This window comes from Alligator mississippiensis, chromosome 4, assembly GCF_030867095.1.
Source record: "Alligator mississippiensis isolate rAllMis1 chromosome 4, rAllMis1, whole genome shotgun sequence".
NCBI lineage: Eukaryota > Metazoa > Chordata > Crocodylia > Alligatoridae > Alligator > Alligator mississippiensis.
Genome location: NC_081827.1, coordinates 58,136,042 through 58,149,586, shown reverse-complemented (window position 1 = coordinate 58,149,586; position 13,545 = coordinate 58,136,042). Strand labels below are relative to the sequence as shown.

General features: G+C 40.7%; 1 protein-coding gene across 5 annotated transcripts in view; it reads right to left on the bottom strand.

Annotated features, from left to right (window-relative positions):
• Window positions 1–13,545, bottom strand: part of PPHLN1 (periphilin 1) — a 130,790-nt gene that overhangs the window by 69,386 nt on the left and 47,859 nt on the right. For 3 of the 5 annotated variants that reach the window (XM_059726023.1, XM_006269092.4, XM_006269088.4), the window contains 2 exons: window positions 8,997–9,253; window positions 6,106–6,188 (listed from right to left, as the gene is read on the bottom strand). In XM_059726023.1, the coding sequence (XP_059582006.1) occupies window positions 6,106–6,188; window positions 8,997–9,253 (340 nt within the window). The remainder of the gene's footprint in view (window positions 1–6,105; window positions 6,189–8,996; window positions 9,254–13,545) is intronic. The other 2 variants (XM_006269091.4, XM_006269094.4) reach the window with 1 other exon arrangement.

Genomic DNA, 13,545 nt, shown 5'->3' with positions numbered 1-13,545 from the left:
TCTATTTAATAAACTTCGATGTTCTGTTTATTATAAAATTGCTTGTAAGTGGGGAAGTTGTCAATCAAAACTAAAGGCTGATTTTCCCAGGTTTCTGGGTGGGTGATCGAGCCAAAACCCCACAAATTTGACCAGCCCCAGGCACTTAAGATGGTACCACCACCAGGCACTTAGGATGAAACAATCCCATGCACCAGTATAGGCTGGGGAGTGACTGTACAGCAGCCGCAGCTCTGCAGAAAAGGATGTGGAGGTTACCATGGACAATAAGTTGAATATGAACCATCAGTATGCCCCTGTTGCCAAAAAGGCTAAGAGCATACAACCCAGCATTAGTAGGAGTGTTTCCAGTAGGTCAAGGGAAGTGATTCTTCCCCTCTACTCAGCACTGATGAAGCCATATTTGGAGTACTGTGTTCAGTTTTGTTCCTCCCCCGCATGCCCACTGCAGAAAAAAAGTAGACAAATTGGAGAGAGTGCAGCAGAGTGTGACAAAAACGGTGAGGGGGTTGGGGGATGTGACTTATGAGGACAGACTGGGGGATCTGGGCTCATTTAGTCTACAGAAGAGGAGACTGAGGGGAGACTTAGTAGTCTTCAACTACCTCAAGGGAGGTTTGGAAGAGGATGGAGCTAGACTGTTTTCAGTAGTGGCAGATGACAGAACAAGGTGCAACAGTTTCAAATTGCAGCAAGGGAAGTTTAGGTTATATATTAGGAAGAATTTTCTCACTAGGAGGGTAGTAAAACACTGAAACAGGTTACCCAGACACGTTGTGGAAGCTCCATCCTTGGAGGTTTTTCAAACCCCAGATAGACAGAGCTTTGACTGAGATGAACTAGTTGGGTATGATCCTGCTCTGAGCAGGTGGTTGAACTAGATGACCTCCTGAGGTCCCTTCCCACCCTAACTTTCTATGATTCTGTATGTTAAGATCAAAACTTCTTACAATGTCTTGAAATATTTAAATACATATGTGACAAGTGGCAACACTCGGGGCCAGGTCTCCTGTCGGCCCGCCCACCTGTCTCTAAGGGACAATCCGCCCCATCCCGACTGCCGTGACTTTGTTGTTCCCATATACGGATGGTACATGCAGGAGATTGCCCATTATTGCCCAGATGCCAGGGGGGTGCTATCTGCAGCTCTGACCTCCCCTATACGACAGCCTGTGCCTCGAAGATGTCCTCCAGATTAATATTACTCCCAGTCTGAAACCGGAGCAAACTGAATCCAAAGTTGGGCTCCACCAACACACACATTCACGCTACCTCCCCTCTCACAGGAGGCCTCTTCCACTCTGCCCCTCTCTCACCAGGGCCTCTGGCATACTGCCCGTTACCAAGACACACTCCACTGCCCTGCTCCTCCTTGGGTGGCCCCTCTTGGGCCATCAGGCTTCGCTACTCTCATACTGGCCTTGACACACAGCCCCTTTGGTTCCCATGAGTTCCCCTACTCTATGTGGTCCAGCCTTATGCCAAACTCTGGGCTAATTCTGCCCCAAGCCTCTCACCGGATACAACTTCTCACATGGCTGGTCCTCGCGCTGTCCTTCAAGTTTACTCTCATTCAACCGTACTCAGCGTGCCCCTTGGGCTGTCCTTCAGGCCTACTCGTACTTTAGCCCTACTCTGGGGTCTCCGGGATCTGTATCCCTGCTGGGCTCAGGTGCCTACATGTGAGCATACCTCGCCCCTGCTACTTCCCCAGCTGCTTCCAAAACCCACCCGAAGATGGGAGCTGGGGTTAAGGCCATCACCTTTCACCAGGGTGGTAACTGGCCTGGCATTTCCTGGGGACTCCTGCACCACCAGGAGCCCCACCAGGCCTCCCTTCCCCAGCATGGTGCATTTTTAGGTCATGCCCAGGACCAGGAGCCTCCAAACCATCCCCATAAGCTCTTGCCCTTTCCTCCAAGGTTGTTCCTGCTGCAGCTCAGCTAGGCAATGTTTCTGCCTCTCCTGGTTGCAGCAACTGCAGCCTTTATATGCCTTGTTCAAAATGGTTGCCCTCATCAGGCACCTGGGTAGCTGCCTGCCTCTGCCCTTAAAGTGGGAAGCACCCAAAGGTGCCCTGCCACACCATATTTAAATAAAAATAAGTATTCTAAATCCATAAGGGTCTGTCAAAAATACTACATATTTTTTCATGTATAGGAAGAATCAGAGGGGAGTAAAATCTAATTTTTATACTTTTTATGAATATTGTAGAATAGGTCAAGTATTGTATCAAGAGCTTGCTCTTGTGGAAGATTCAGGAGCTCTGCTACCAGGACAAAGAGACTGACTAAGTCATCACTGGCATTAGGATCCAGTCCCGGACTGCAGAAGAAAGCATCTTGTATACTTATATTAAGTTTATCCACTAAGCCTACATGGGTGGTCCACAGTCTTACTGCATCTCCCTAGCTGAGCTCAGTGTTGTAATTATGAATATGCATGACCCCACGATGAAAACTTATTCTCTCCAGTTCATGGAAGAAACGCCACCCAGTAATTAACAGTCCTTGCTTGTGGTTCTGAATACTTCAAGTAAACCAAATTTGCTGTCTCCTTCCATGTCTTCACAGAGAAGCAGAGATAGAAACCAGTTTTCTCAACTATTTCCCCATCTCTAAACTAATAAAACAATGCAGTGCAACAGGTATATGGGTTACACAAGCATTTTAGAAAAGAACTGAAGTACAAAAAGGTTAGTTGATTAAGATAAATTATTTAAATCTTTCATTTATATCAATCTGCCCTAACCAAGGGGTCCTGGGTTCATGACTGGGACTTCTAGACGCAATATGAACAACGAGGATCAGCCCTAGGTATTTTTCCAGCCTAGTTTCAAAACAACTTGTTAAAGACATTTATTTTTAAAATGCATTTGGGAGATGAATATTAAGGAGAAAGAAGAGCTTTACAGGCTAAAAAATAGTAACAGCACAAGATTAAATGTCTATTTAATTCGAACAAACAGCAATGTGTTGGCTGCCACGATCCCCCTGCTTTACCTGTGGAAGATTAGGGTGTTATGTCTTGTGTTGTGTAAGGGTTGACTGTGTAATTTTGCTAAGGGGTTAGACAATGGATTTGTGATTTGGATAGGGTTGATCCTGGCTTAGGCAGGGCATTGGACTATATAACCTCTTGAAGTCCCTTACAGCCCTACTTCTCTGATTTTATGAAATTCAGATAAGAAATTAGAAGATTTCTGCCCATCAGAAAAGTAAAGTTTTGGAAAAGTGCTTGGGGTAAAGAACATGAATTGCTTCAAAACTGAATATAAGCATATGGAAAGGACAAGGGCATAGATTAGAAAGTTCTTGGATCAACAAATTGCATGCATGATATATGGATTCAAGCATTTGCAATCTTCATATTGGGGTATGGAGGTAAACACTTTGAACTGCATAGTAGGTGCCTGTAAAATCTCATGCATCTGCAGCTATGGAAGAATTTTCTTCCTTTCATGTGGTACTTGACCTACTTTACCTCCTCTTCTGGGGCCAAACCAAACACCAAATATAGGCTGAGCAAGGAATCCTGTTCCCCATCTGCATCCTGCAACCCCAGCTCAGGTTGACAATATTAACCAATTTCTTCCCTGCATTGCTATGGCCATTATCACCCATTCTTTTAATCTATCTCTGTCTTCTGTGATCTGTGAGAGTGTGTATGAGTTTGCTTTCGGAGATATTTAGGAATCCATAGTTAAACAATACTCCTATGTAAATCTACATACAGGTAATACCCAAGGAAACATAAATAAGCAAATAATGTAAAACTTTCTGATAAAATAAGGAAGATAAATCACATGTTGCTTAGAAAGTAGAAATGCGGTTCCATCTATTCGTGCTGAAGCATTAGCCTTAGCTTCTGAATTTCATTCCATTCACTATCTTATGCCATGTTTTAACTTTCAATAGAATTCTTCTTTTAGCAGTTTGTAAATGCATTTAACTAAGTTATGTAAAACAGCTACAAACTGATTTTAAATGGCTCCATAAAGTAAAACAGATTTGGACTAAACCTGTGCAAAGAATGTATGTGTAAAAGCCTGTATGTTGGATTCCCTGCCTCCAAAATGAAGAGAACAGCAATCTCTTCCCAGTAAAATGTGTTAAAAATTAATGTTGTGAGACTAGTTTAACAAAAAGAGCTACTTAAGTGTTAAATATTAAGAATAATGTAGTGGTGCAAAAACCTGAAAACCCTCTCAATTAACAGTTTCTTTCATGCCCACTTCTCCTGAAAACAAAAGTTCTATTCTTTCATTCAATATTTACATGTTTTTAGTGTTCAGAGTTCCAAAAGACTTTTTTTTCCCCTTAACAAAGTAACATAAGAAACTGTTCACTACCTGGGGAAAAGGGGAGGGAGGAGGGGAGGAATACCATCTTCTATAAGACTCTATTCATCAGGAACAATATATCATATTGTGTCTATGTTTCCCCTTAATACAGCTTTCAAAATATGTATATATTTTCTGTAGAACTGTCCACTTTTACGCTTAGATTTTTTTTTTATCCATGCAGTCTGTGATGCAAGTGTTTTACTGCTATAGGACTGAGAGAACAATACTGAATACTGTAGGGCTTATGGGCTTATTAGGTTACCTGTTCAACTAATTAGCATGATTATGTAATTGGCTGTTTTCCAATAAGATACATTTGATAAAAACCTAAACGTCATCACAACATTTAACATGTAATCAAAATCACCATCACCTTTCCCTGGGAAAAAAGTTATTAAGCAAAAAGTGGTGGACCCTTATTCTCAAGTACTACATTATAACTACCACTAGTGAACTGCCCATCAAGAATGACTGTGGATGGGGGGTGTGGGAGCGGACAGCCATCACCCACCACCCTGCGCCGCCGTTGCCTCGCAGGAGTGGTGGGGTGGGGGAAGGGAAGTTTGCACACCGCCACCCAGTGCCCTGTGCTGCTGCCACTCCACATCCAGCTGCACCCCCCCACACCTGTCATTCTTGACAGGCGTTCTTGACACAGCACTGGGTGGAGCCACATCCCAGCAGGAGCAACACCCCTCAAGAACGTTACGGACAGATAGATGGACTAAGCCCTTATATATATATTCTCCCAGTCGAGAGCTTTATGGATCCGCTTCCCATACCCTCTCTCATTACCACTGTTTCTTACTCCGGGGTTTGCTGCAGATACTATATTTATTCAAACCTAAGGCGAGATTTCTCCTACAAAATCAGCACGGGGGAAACAGCCCCTTGTCTTAGAGTCATGTACAAAACAGAGGTGAGGCAGGCAGCTGCTGTAGCTATAACTGTGGACCTGAGTCCGTCAGACCCACGGCAGCCACCCACCCCTCCTCGCCCCCCTTGCCCTTCTGCAACTTCTGCTCCTGATCTCGCTCTGGCCCCTCTCCCCACTTACTGTCAGGCACAGCTTGCCATGGAGCACGTGGATTTCTGTCCCCTGCCTGGCCAATCAGCAGTGCTGATGCTGCCGTGTTGCCTGGCAAAGGCTTCCACATGTTGTGCTTCTGGAGGGAACAGAGCCTGAGTAGAATCTGACAGTAAGGGAGGGTTGGGGGAAAAGGGAAGTGAGGCTGGGGGGTGAGGAAAGAGGCAGAGACTGGGGCAAATAGCAGGGAGGGGCAGAGACTGGTGGGGAGAAGGGCCAAAGAATGGAAAGGAGTGGAGAGGAGAAGTAGAGACTGCAGGAAGAGACTGGGAAGCAGCGGGGAGGTGCAGAGACTGTGTGGAATGGGGAGGAAGAGGCAGAGACTGTGGGGAGCAGGGGATGAGGAGGTGCAGGTGGCAGGGAGGGCAGGAGCTGCATAACCCCACCAGCCACTGCTTTTCCTGCTATAGGGGGAAGGGCACACACATTCAAGACAGCCTTCTGATCATTAGATTCTATACCTGGAAAATTATAACAAATTTATAAATTTTCCAAATGTATAATCTAATTGGGGTGGTCATCCTAAAATTGGGGTCATCTTAGATTCAAGTAAATATGGTAAATGGAAAGTGCTTGGTTTGTTTTTTTAATGGTAAATTGCCTCTTTCATCTGCCAAATAAGCAAACAGGAGTCTGAAAATCATTTTAGGGACTAATATTTAAAGGCATTTACCTTTGAAGAGGGTACTGCTGTTGAACCTGATGGGGATGCATCTCTTGATGTTTTCAATGACTGACCTGAAGGCCTTTCTTTACCTTTAAAAAAAAAAAAAAAAAAAAAGTAATAGAATGTTAAAGTTTTGCCCTATATACATATTCACTGGCCTTGCAAAACTGAAAATGAAGATTCTGTAGCCCATTAATAAAAAATATTTTCTCACCCTCTGATGACAATAATCTAGTGATATTCCCCTAATTTATCAAAAATAAAATAACCTGCTTGATGAACCAATGAATGGTAGAATTTTGTAAACATAATATACTTAAGAAAGCATATTTTCTCTCATTTCCAGCTTTTCATTAGAAGACTACCATTTTAGAAGACTACCATTAGAGGCCTACCATTTTGAGTTGGTAGGCCAGTATCATTTTATACTGCTGGAACAAAACTGAGTAACAAGTGAAATTAGAAGTTCTATAGCTTTTCAATCTAACACTTTGTTTGATCACTAATCGCGGAACCTAAAAGAAAACTTCGGACGGACAAGCTTAGCAGGCATTGGGATATAGCCACATGGAGTCCAAATGACAGGAGAGATCCTTTGTAGTATTAAGATTTTATTCTGAATGTTGAAGTCAACAAAGGTTCAACAGTACACATAGAAGTTACTATTGTAACCACAAGTTCAAGAGTAGCTTTTCCATTTCTGACCATCTGTATGCCTGCTGAGTGTTAGGGTGGCAGAAGAAGCAATAGGATAGAACTTATCACTTTGTGGCAGTCCAGGGTCAGCAACAAAGCCATATACGCAGACTCAGGCCTATCTCCCCAAGAAAGCTAACTGCATAGCTAGTGTGCTTGGTCACTCTTTATATGCTCTGGAGGAAGGAGAAGTCAGTGTGTTAACTCTTCCTCCATGTCAAGGCCCCTCACGAGCTGTGGCTCCTTGCTACTACGGATATCAACAGCAGGTCCTGGTCTTGCATTCAAAGGAATGGAAGGTACAATGTGTTGGGAAGTACCATTTATAAAACCAATTACATAATTTAGTAGCATGGATTTTCCAGATCATCAACTGTGATGCTAGTGGACAGCAAGTATCCAAGAAAAACAATGAAGTTGGAACTTGTTTGGCAGAAATAAAGAACTATATGCAGATGTCATGGTTATGTATACATGTGTGGGTGAACCATATATCCTGGCTCACATAACCAAACTTCTGTGGAACAGATTCTTGCTTCCCACAATGCTCCCAGAACAGGGTAAGCCTCATATAGCTACTGCTGTTTGGCCATTTTGTTTGGGGTATTTACCTGAGCCCTCAATAGGATTTGGTCCTTTATCTTTATTTTAAAAATATTAACAGGACATGATCTTTCATTATATTTTTCCAAAGCAAAAATTTCCTATCAAATTATATTCAAACAATGTTCTGATCAACACTATTTAAGCCCTGTTCATTCATCAAGTAACCCATTTTAAAATTCAATCACCAAAATAAGCATATTTAGAAATAACATTTTTCAAGACACAAGCCATTTTAAATAAAGAAATCCTGTGTAAACCAGTGTAAGACATTATATCCAGGTTTAAGAGTGGATATCTCACTATGGCTAATAGTTTCTGCACTACAGAGCTACATACCAGGCTAATTTGTTACTTGTATTTCAATGAGACAACACTATGACATACAATTTGATTGTATATTAATGAACACAATGCATTACAAAAGGACACAACATTTTTGCATAAATTGGGAAAGTATGTCTCAACATATGCAGCATTTTTCTGTAATTTCTATTTAGCCTGACAGGATTAGACAAGTGGGTATTCCAATATACTGCCAAAGTTCAAATAAATCTGCCTAAACTTATAGAATGCTCTGAAGTTTTCCTACAAATTTTATAGCTTCCCTCAGAGATGGTCTGTATTTCAGTGGTGGATGAAGTAATTCCTTAGTTAATTAAATTCCTTGGGATTAGCATCCCAAAACACCTAAAATAAAGATCAGGTAATAAGAATCTGGATGAGGTAATCAGGAGAAGAAACAAAAAGTTCACTGCCAAAGCAGACAAAAGAGTTGGTGCAGTTTTATTAGAAAGTACTTGTGAAAAGACATCTGTATACACTCGCATAATTTATAGAAATAATGGAAGCAGTAAAGTTTGAAAGAAAACATGGATTCTACTCTACTGAGATTTGCAAACTTATTATTTACGGAGCTTTGGAACATTTTAAATACATAAAGATCACCTCTCTGACCTTTGAAAATCAGGCCATAAATTGGATGATTTAGCTTTAGATGGAAGATTTTGCATTGCTTTGAGGGAAGCAAGATTTGAAGACTCAAAATGTGATGAAATCACTAAAAACAATTAAAGGACAAACATTAAAGCACTAACAAAGTTCTAAGAAATAATCTCACTGTTTTAAAATGTAAAAAATAACATACTTTGTATATGGTTCACCCCTATTTTTTTTTCCTCTTTTCTTCCTGGTCAAAAGGAGAAACAAGTAGAAATCTTCAACAAGAATTGGTGATGGCAAAGTTGCTTGTATTGGGATCCAATAAAATACCATCAGGAAGAAGCAACAGAAGCACTCGATGCTAATGGAAAATATGCTGTACATAGAAAAGCCATGAAAACTGAGATGCCTACAACCAGCCTAGAATTGTTATTGAAAAACAAACACTTGTGTGGTCCCACAAGAGACATTAGCAAATATACATAAGGGAAGAGAGAGAATTCTGTGCTACACAATGTCAAAGAAGCAGCAACATATTGTTGCAATAAAAATTCTAATGTCGTCATTCTAGAAGGAGGAAATATAAAGAGAAAGATCCTATATAAAGGAATCAATTTCACCTCACTAATCAGTTTTCATCATTAATCCAGCATTACCTTGCTGAGAAGAAATATTTCTTTTATGTAAAGATGACATACTTCTGCTATGCTGGGACTGGTGGAAAGGATAGACTTTGCTTCTTTCAGGAGAGTAGCTCCTACTGCTGACACTGGACCCAGATCTGCTGTGTGGAGAATCTCTTCTATTCACAGGTGATTCCCTGAAGAAAGGAGAGTCCCTCTTATGCGGGGATCTCTCTCTTATATAATGAGAAGGGTAGAAGCTTTTTCTTCTGAAGCCATCTCTGATGTCCCTTTGGAAGTAACAGAAAAATAAAATTAATAACTTCTCTTTATTCTTCTTATAGACACTAAAGAAATTTAGAAGTCCATAAATAGGTTAAAAAGGCAACTTTTCATCCCTTCATTAAGAAGAAAAAAAGGGAACTTTTAAATTAATAGGCAATTTAGGCAAAATAAAACAAACAAAAAAGATATCCAAGTAGTAGCATACCATATTTTCTCACATACAATACAGCCCCAAATAAAACACTTGTTTTTGGAAAGCAGAACATAGAAAAAAAGATTTTTCCAGAGCTGTAGCCGACTGTGTGATAGAGCATACAGGAAGTGTGGCATCCCAAGAAACAGTCTCGGTTCAAGCAGCAAAAACAACATATTTCCTGGAGGACTTGCTTTTTGGCTAGGGACAGACATTACATATAAACCGATTTAAGCGATCAGAAACTAGTTTAAATCTGTAACAGAACAGATATTCAGTGCACATAAACCAGTTTGAAAATGGCTGAAACCGAATTGAGATAAGCTTGGTTGAATGTAGTATCAGACTTAATTGATTTGGCTCAAACCGGTTTATGCAATGTCTGCCCCAGACTCCTTGCTGGTTTAAGATAAACCAGACACCCCCAGCATCCCAGATGCTTTGCAGCCCTGGACGGGGCTCTCTGCTCCACAGCAGAGCTGGCCCCACCCCTCTGTTCCCTGGCTAGAGATCCAGCAGAGATTTGCAGGGTCTGCCTGGCTTCCCCCTACCCCATCATGCAGAGATCCTTCCCTCCTCTCTCCCACAGCATGGACCATAGCCAGAATGTGCTATGCTAGCTAATGCTGAGAGGTGTCTGTGTAAGGCAGATAGGACAAAGGCAGACAGGACAGTGTCCACTTAGGACTTTTTGGAGATAATCAACAGATAGCTGGTAATGTCCCTCCATTCCTTCCTTGGAAAAAGTTGTTTAAGAAGAGCTTGAACTAATGAGAGAGGCTTTTGTTTTGCTGATGGCCTGATAAATACTGCGCAACTCACTGCTGTGTAAGCAAAGGCTGTGTAACTCCCTACTAGCTTCGTCCCTAGTCAGAGGAGCACCGAGGGGGTGGGGGGGAACCCCTCCTTAATCCTGCTGGGGCCTGGCCGCATCCCCCCCCAGCTCAGCACTTTAGAAGGGAAGGGAGCACTGTTCTAGCACCCCCTGGCTTCCAGCCTGAGCAAGGGGCAGACACGTGCCTGCCTTTCTTCAGTCCAGAGGGGATGTCTGTACAGTTACAAACTGGTTCAGCCTAGCCAAGTTACACTAACCTGCAAAGACTGAATCCATTCAGGCTCAGGCTTTTTGAATGTCTGTCCCTACTTGTATGTAGTTCTTTATACAAGTTCCTGTAAATAAAGTGTTGTTTCCATCTCACAATTCTTATCATATTACTAACAGCAGCTCACCTGCTGCTTCAAGCACAAGCTACAGTGCTCAGCCAATATCCAGGGTTTTAAACGGGTTAACACAGGGCTCTGTCCCTTCAGCTTTCTGAGCCAGAGAAGAGACAGCCATCTTGGCAGCTGCATGGCAATCACAGGGACAGCCTTCCCACTTAATAAATACAGCCCAATTTAGGAGGGGATGATTTTGGGGGAAAGGGTGCATATTATATATGGGAACATATGTGAGAACATACAGTATTTTCAAATACACTGCAGTCATATGAGCATTTCACATTTTATTTTTTTTCTTCAAATTCACTTCCATTCACGCTGGCCCTCATGTTGGATACTATCCATGTTTATTTTTAAAAATTAAACTAACTAAAATAGGACTCAATACAGTACATAAAGCACAGTTCACAGTCTTTCACTGATGTAACCTCAATATGCAAAGCCATTTGTCTCAAGTATTCTAATAATTGTAATCTCTTGCTGTGTTAAATCTCATTTTAGACTTTGAGCCTATATCCATTAAGGTCAATGGCAAAACTTAATGCTAGATTTTCACCTAGTATAATGTACTTTCCTTGATTTCAGTGCAACACGCTGGTTCATAACATCTAATGATATAGTCCCTAATATGTAAGATGCCTAGAATGTCTGTCATATTAAATGGTCTATAAGTGGCATTGACACATACAACATTTCTTAAAATAATTTTGTTTTCAACTGTAATGATTACAAGATTACTATAAACTAAACTTTCCACTAGGCAGGATTTGGATATATTCTGGGTTATAAACAAAGCACAGTGGTTACATCAAAGTTCTGTTAAAACATATGTGAGCCCAAAAACCAGGCACAAATTCAATCTGAAAGTTAACAACTGCCACCACTAAATATAGATCTGAAACATCCACATAGGTTAGGATTTACAGTGAAGAGATGTGAACAGCTTCCTTTTATCACTATTACAGAGCCAGAGGATAACAGAAAAAAAATAACAGCATTTGAGGGAGTTATAGCTTATTTTATCACTTTTATCCTTCCTTGTTTTAGGTCAATATTAAATATGTGATGTGCAAAGATCAGTGCAGAAGCTATGCTCTGATTTACCACAGTATAGCAATAGCTAATTTACATTGCTGTAGAAAAAAGAGCCTCTTATTGTACAGGTAATAAGTATTTAATTAAAGAATTCTCTACTTGGAGGAGTGCAGGAGGGGGCATTCTGTAGTTTTGCCATCACAGTGATGTTGCTGCACTAGATCCAAACCCATTATACAGATATGATTTACACTAGCGTGGCTTCCAAGTGCAAATTTTTTTACACGTTGACACAGATCTAGTGGCTTATACCCATTTAAGAACACGAAAAAAATCCTCATTAGACAAATCCTCAAGTTTATTGTGTATAACAGACTGAAAAACTACATCAGTAGTAACATCCACTGTTATTTCTGATAGTTTAAATTTAAAAAACAACAGCCTGAGAAATCAGGAGATCTAATTAAATATACAATGTGAATGTGTGCAGATATGTATTAAAAATGAGAAGTTATTCAACAGATTTTAACAGGTATTCTAGTTAACAAACTGTCAGTGTTTCCAGATACAGTCCCACATGAAGTTTCATATTTTCTAAGCTTTAAAAGTATATTATTTATCTGGATTGTCTTTAAAGGATGTTTGAATACACTGTTAAAAATAGGGGCTGTTAAGTTGTTTATATTATCATGCTTATAAGAAAAAAATTAGAAAGCTGCTTCTCAGGCATACTCAGAGATTTAAATGGTTATTCTGAGCAGTTGAAAATTTCAGTAGTGTATGAAAACAGACAGCTTTTGATTTTTTTAAATAAACAAAGTGCAAGCTTTCAGGCAGACTTGTACACCACATTACTGCCCAAAGCAAATTTTTATGGGCAAGTTATTAAGCCCCTTTAAACAGAGAAGTTTATTTGGAAATGTTAGCAGAGCCCCAACTACTGCATTCCTACAGCATATGCCCTAACACTCATGGAAGCATTTAAAAAATACAAGCAAACTTTTTAAAGGGAAGAAGTAACTTTTTAATGCAATATTTTAATAACATTTATTAATATATTTTATCTCCATGTAACCTAGTCTACATACACAGATAATCCTGGAGACAGATTACTTATGAAATTTTAACACCGAACAAAATAATTTTCCTCTTATTTGATATTAAGAGTAGCTGTAGGAACAGCTTAGTCCTGAGTGCTACTTCATTTATCCATTATTGCCAGCATGACTAGAGGCAAAATTTCAACACAGAACAAATAAAGTTGACTTCTGCACTCCTAGAAGGAGGGTTGGCAGCCATCAGGGGACTTCTTCAAATGCCAGTGGTGCAGAACTTCTTCCAACCTTCAACTATCCATCCCATGCTGTTGCCACCCCTTTTCCCAAGCCTCAGGTAAAACTAATGCAGGCTTTGAATTTTCTACAATCACACACCATCCCACATCTCCATTACATGAGCTAAAGTAACTTTTATTTGCTCTGTGGGCTAAGCCCAAGAGGACATTGCCCATACTTTGCCAAGTCATCAAGTAGGACTAGTGCTCAGAAATCTAGCACAGCTAGCTGCTTACAGACATAAAAAAACCCCAGAAAATGGTGCTTTACTTCAAATTTGGCATGCTGATGAGTTGAGCCCACAGCATGCCCAGAAGAGGCATCACGTTAGTTGGACCCAGCTTGTCCAACATCTGTATAGATCAGGTCCATTAGTGTGGGAGGTTTGGCCCTTTTATCTAACACCTACTTGAATCAGCATCAGATAAAAGCACCAAAAAGCCCTGCTTAAGTGCCTGATCTATACAGATGCTGCAGAGCCAGGTCAAACTAACACAGTGCTTCTTCTGGTAAA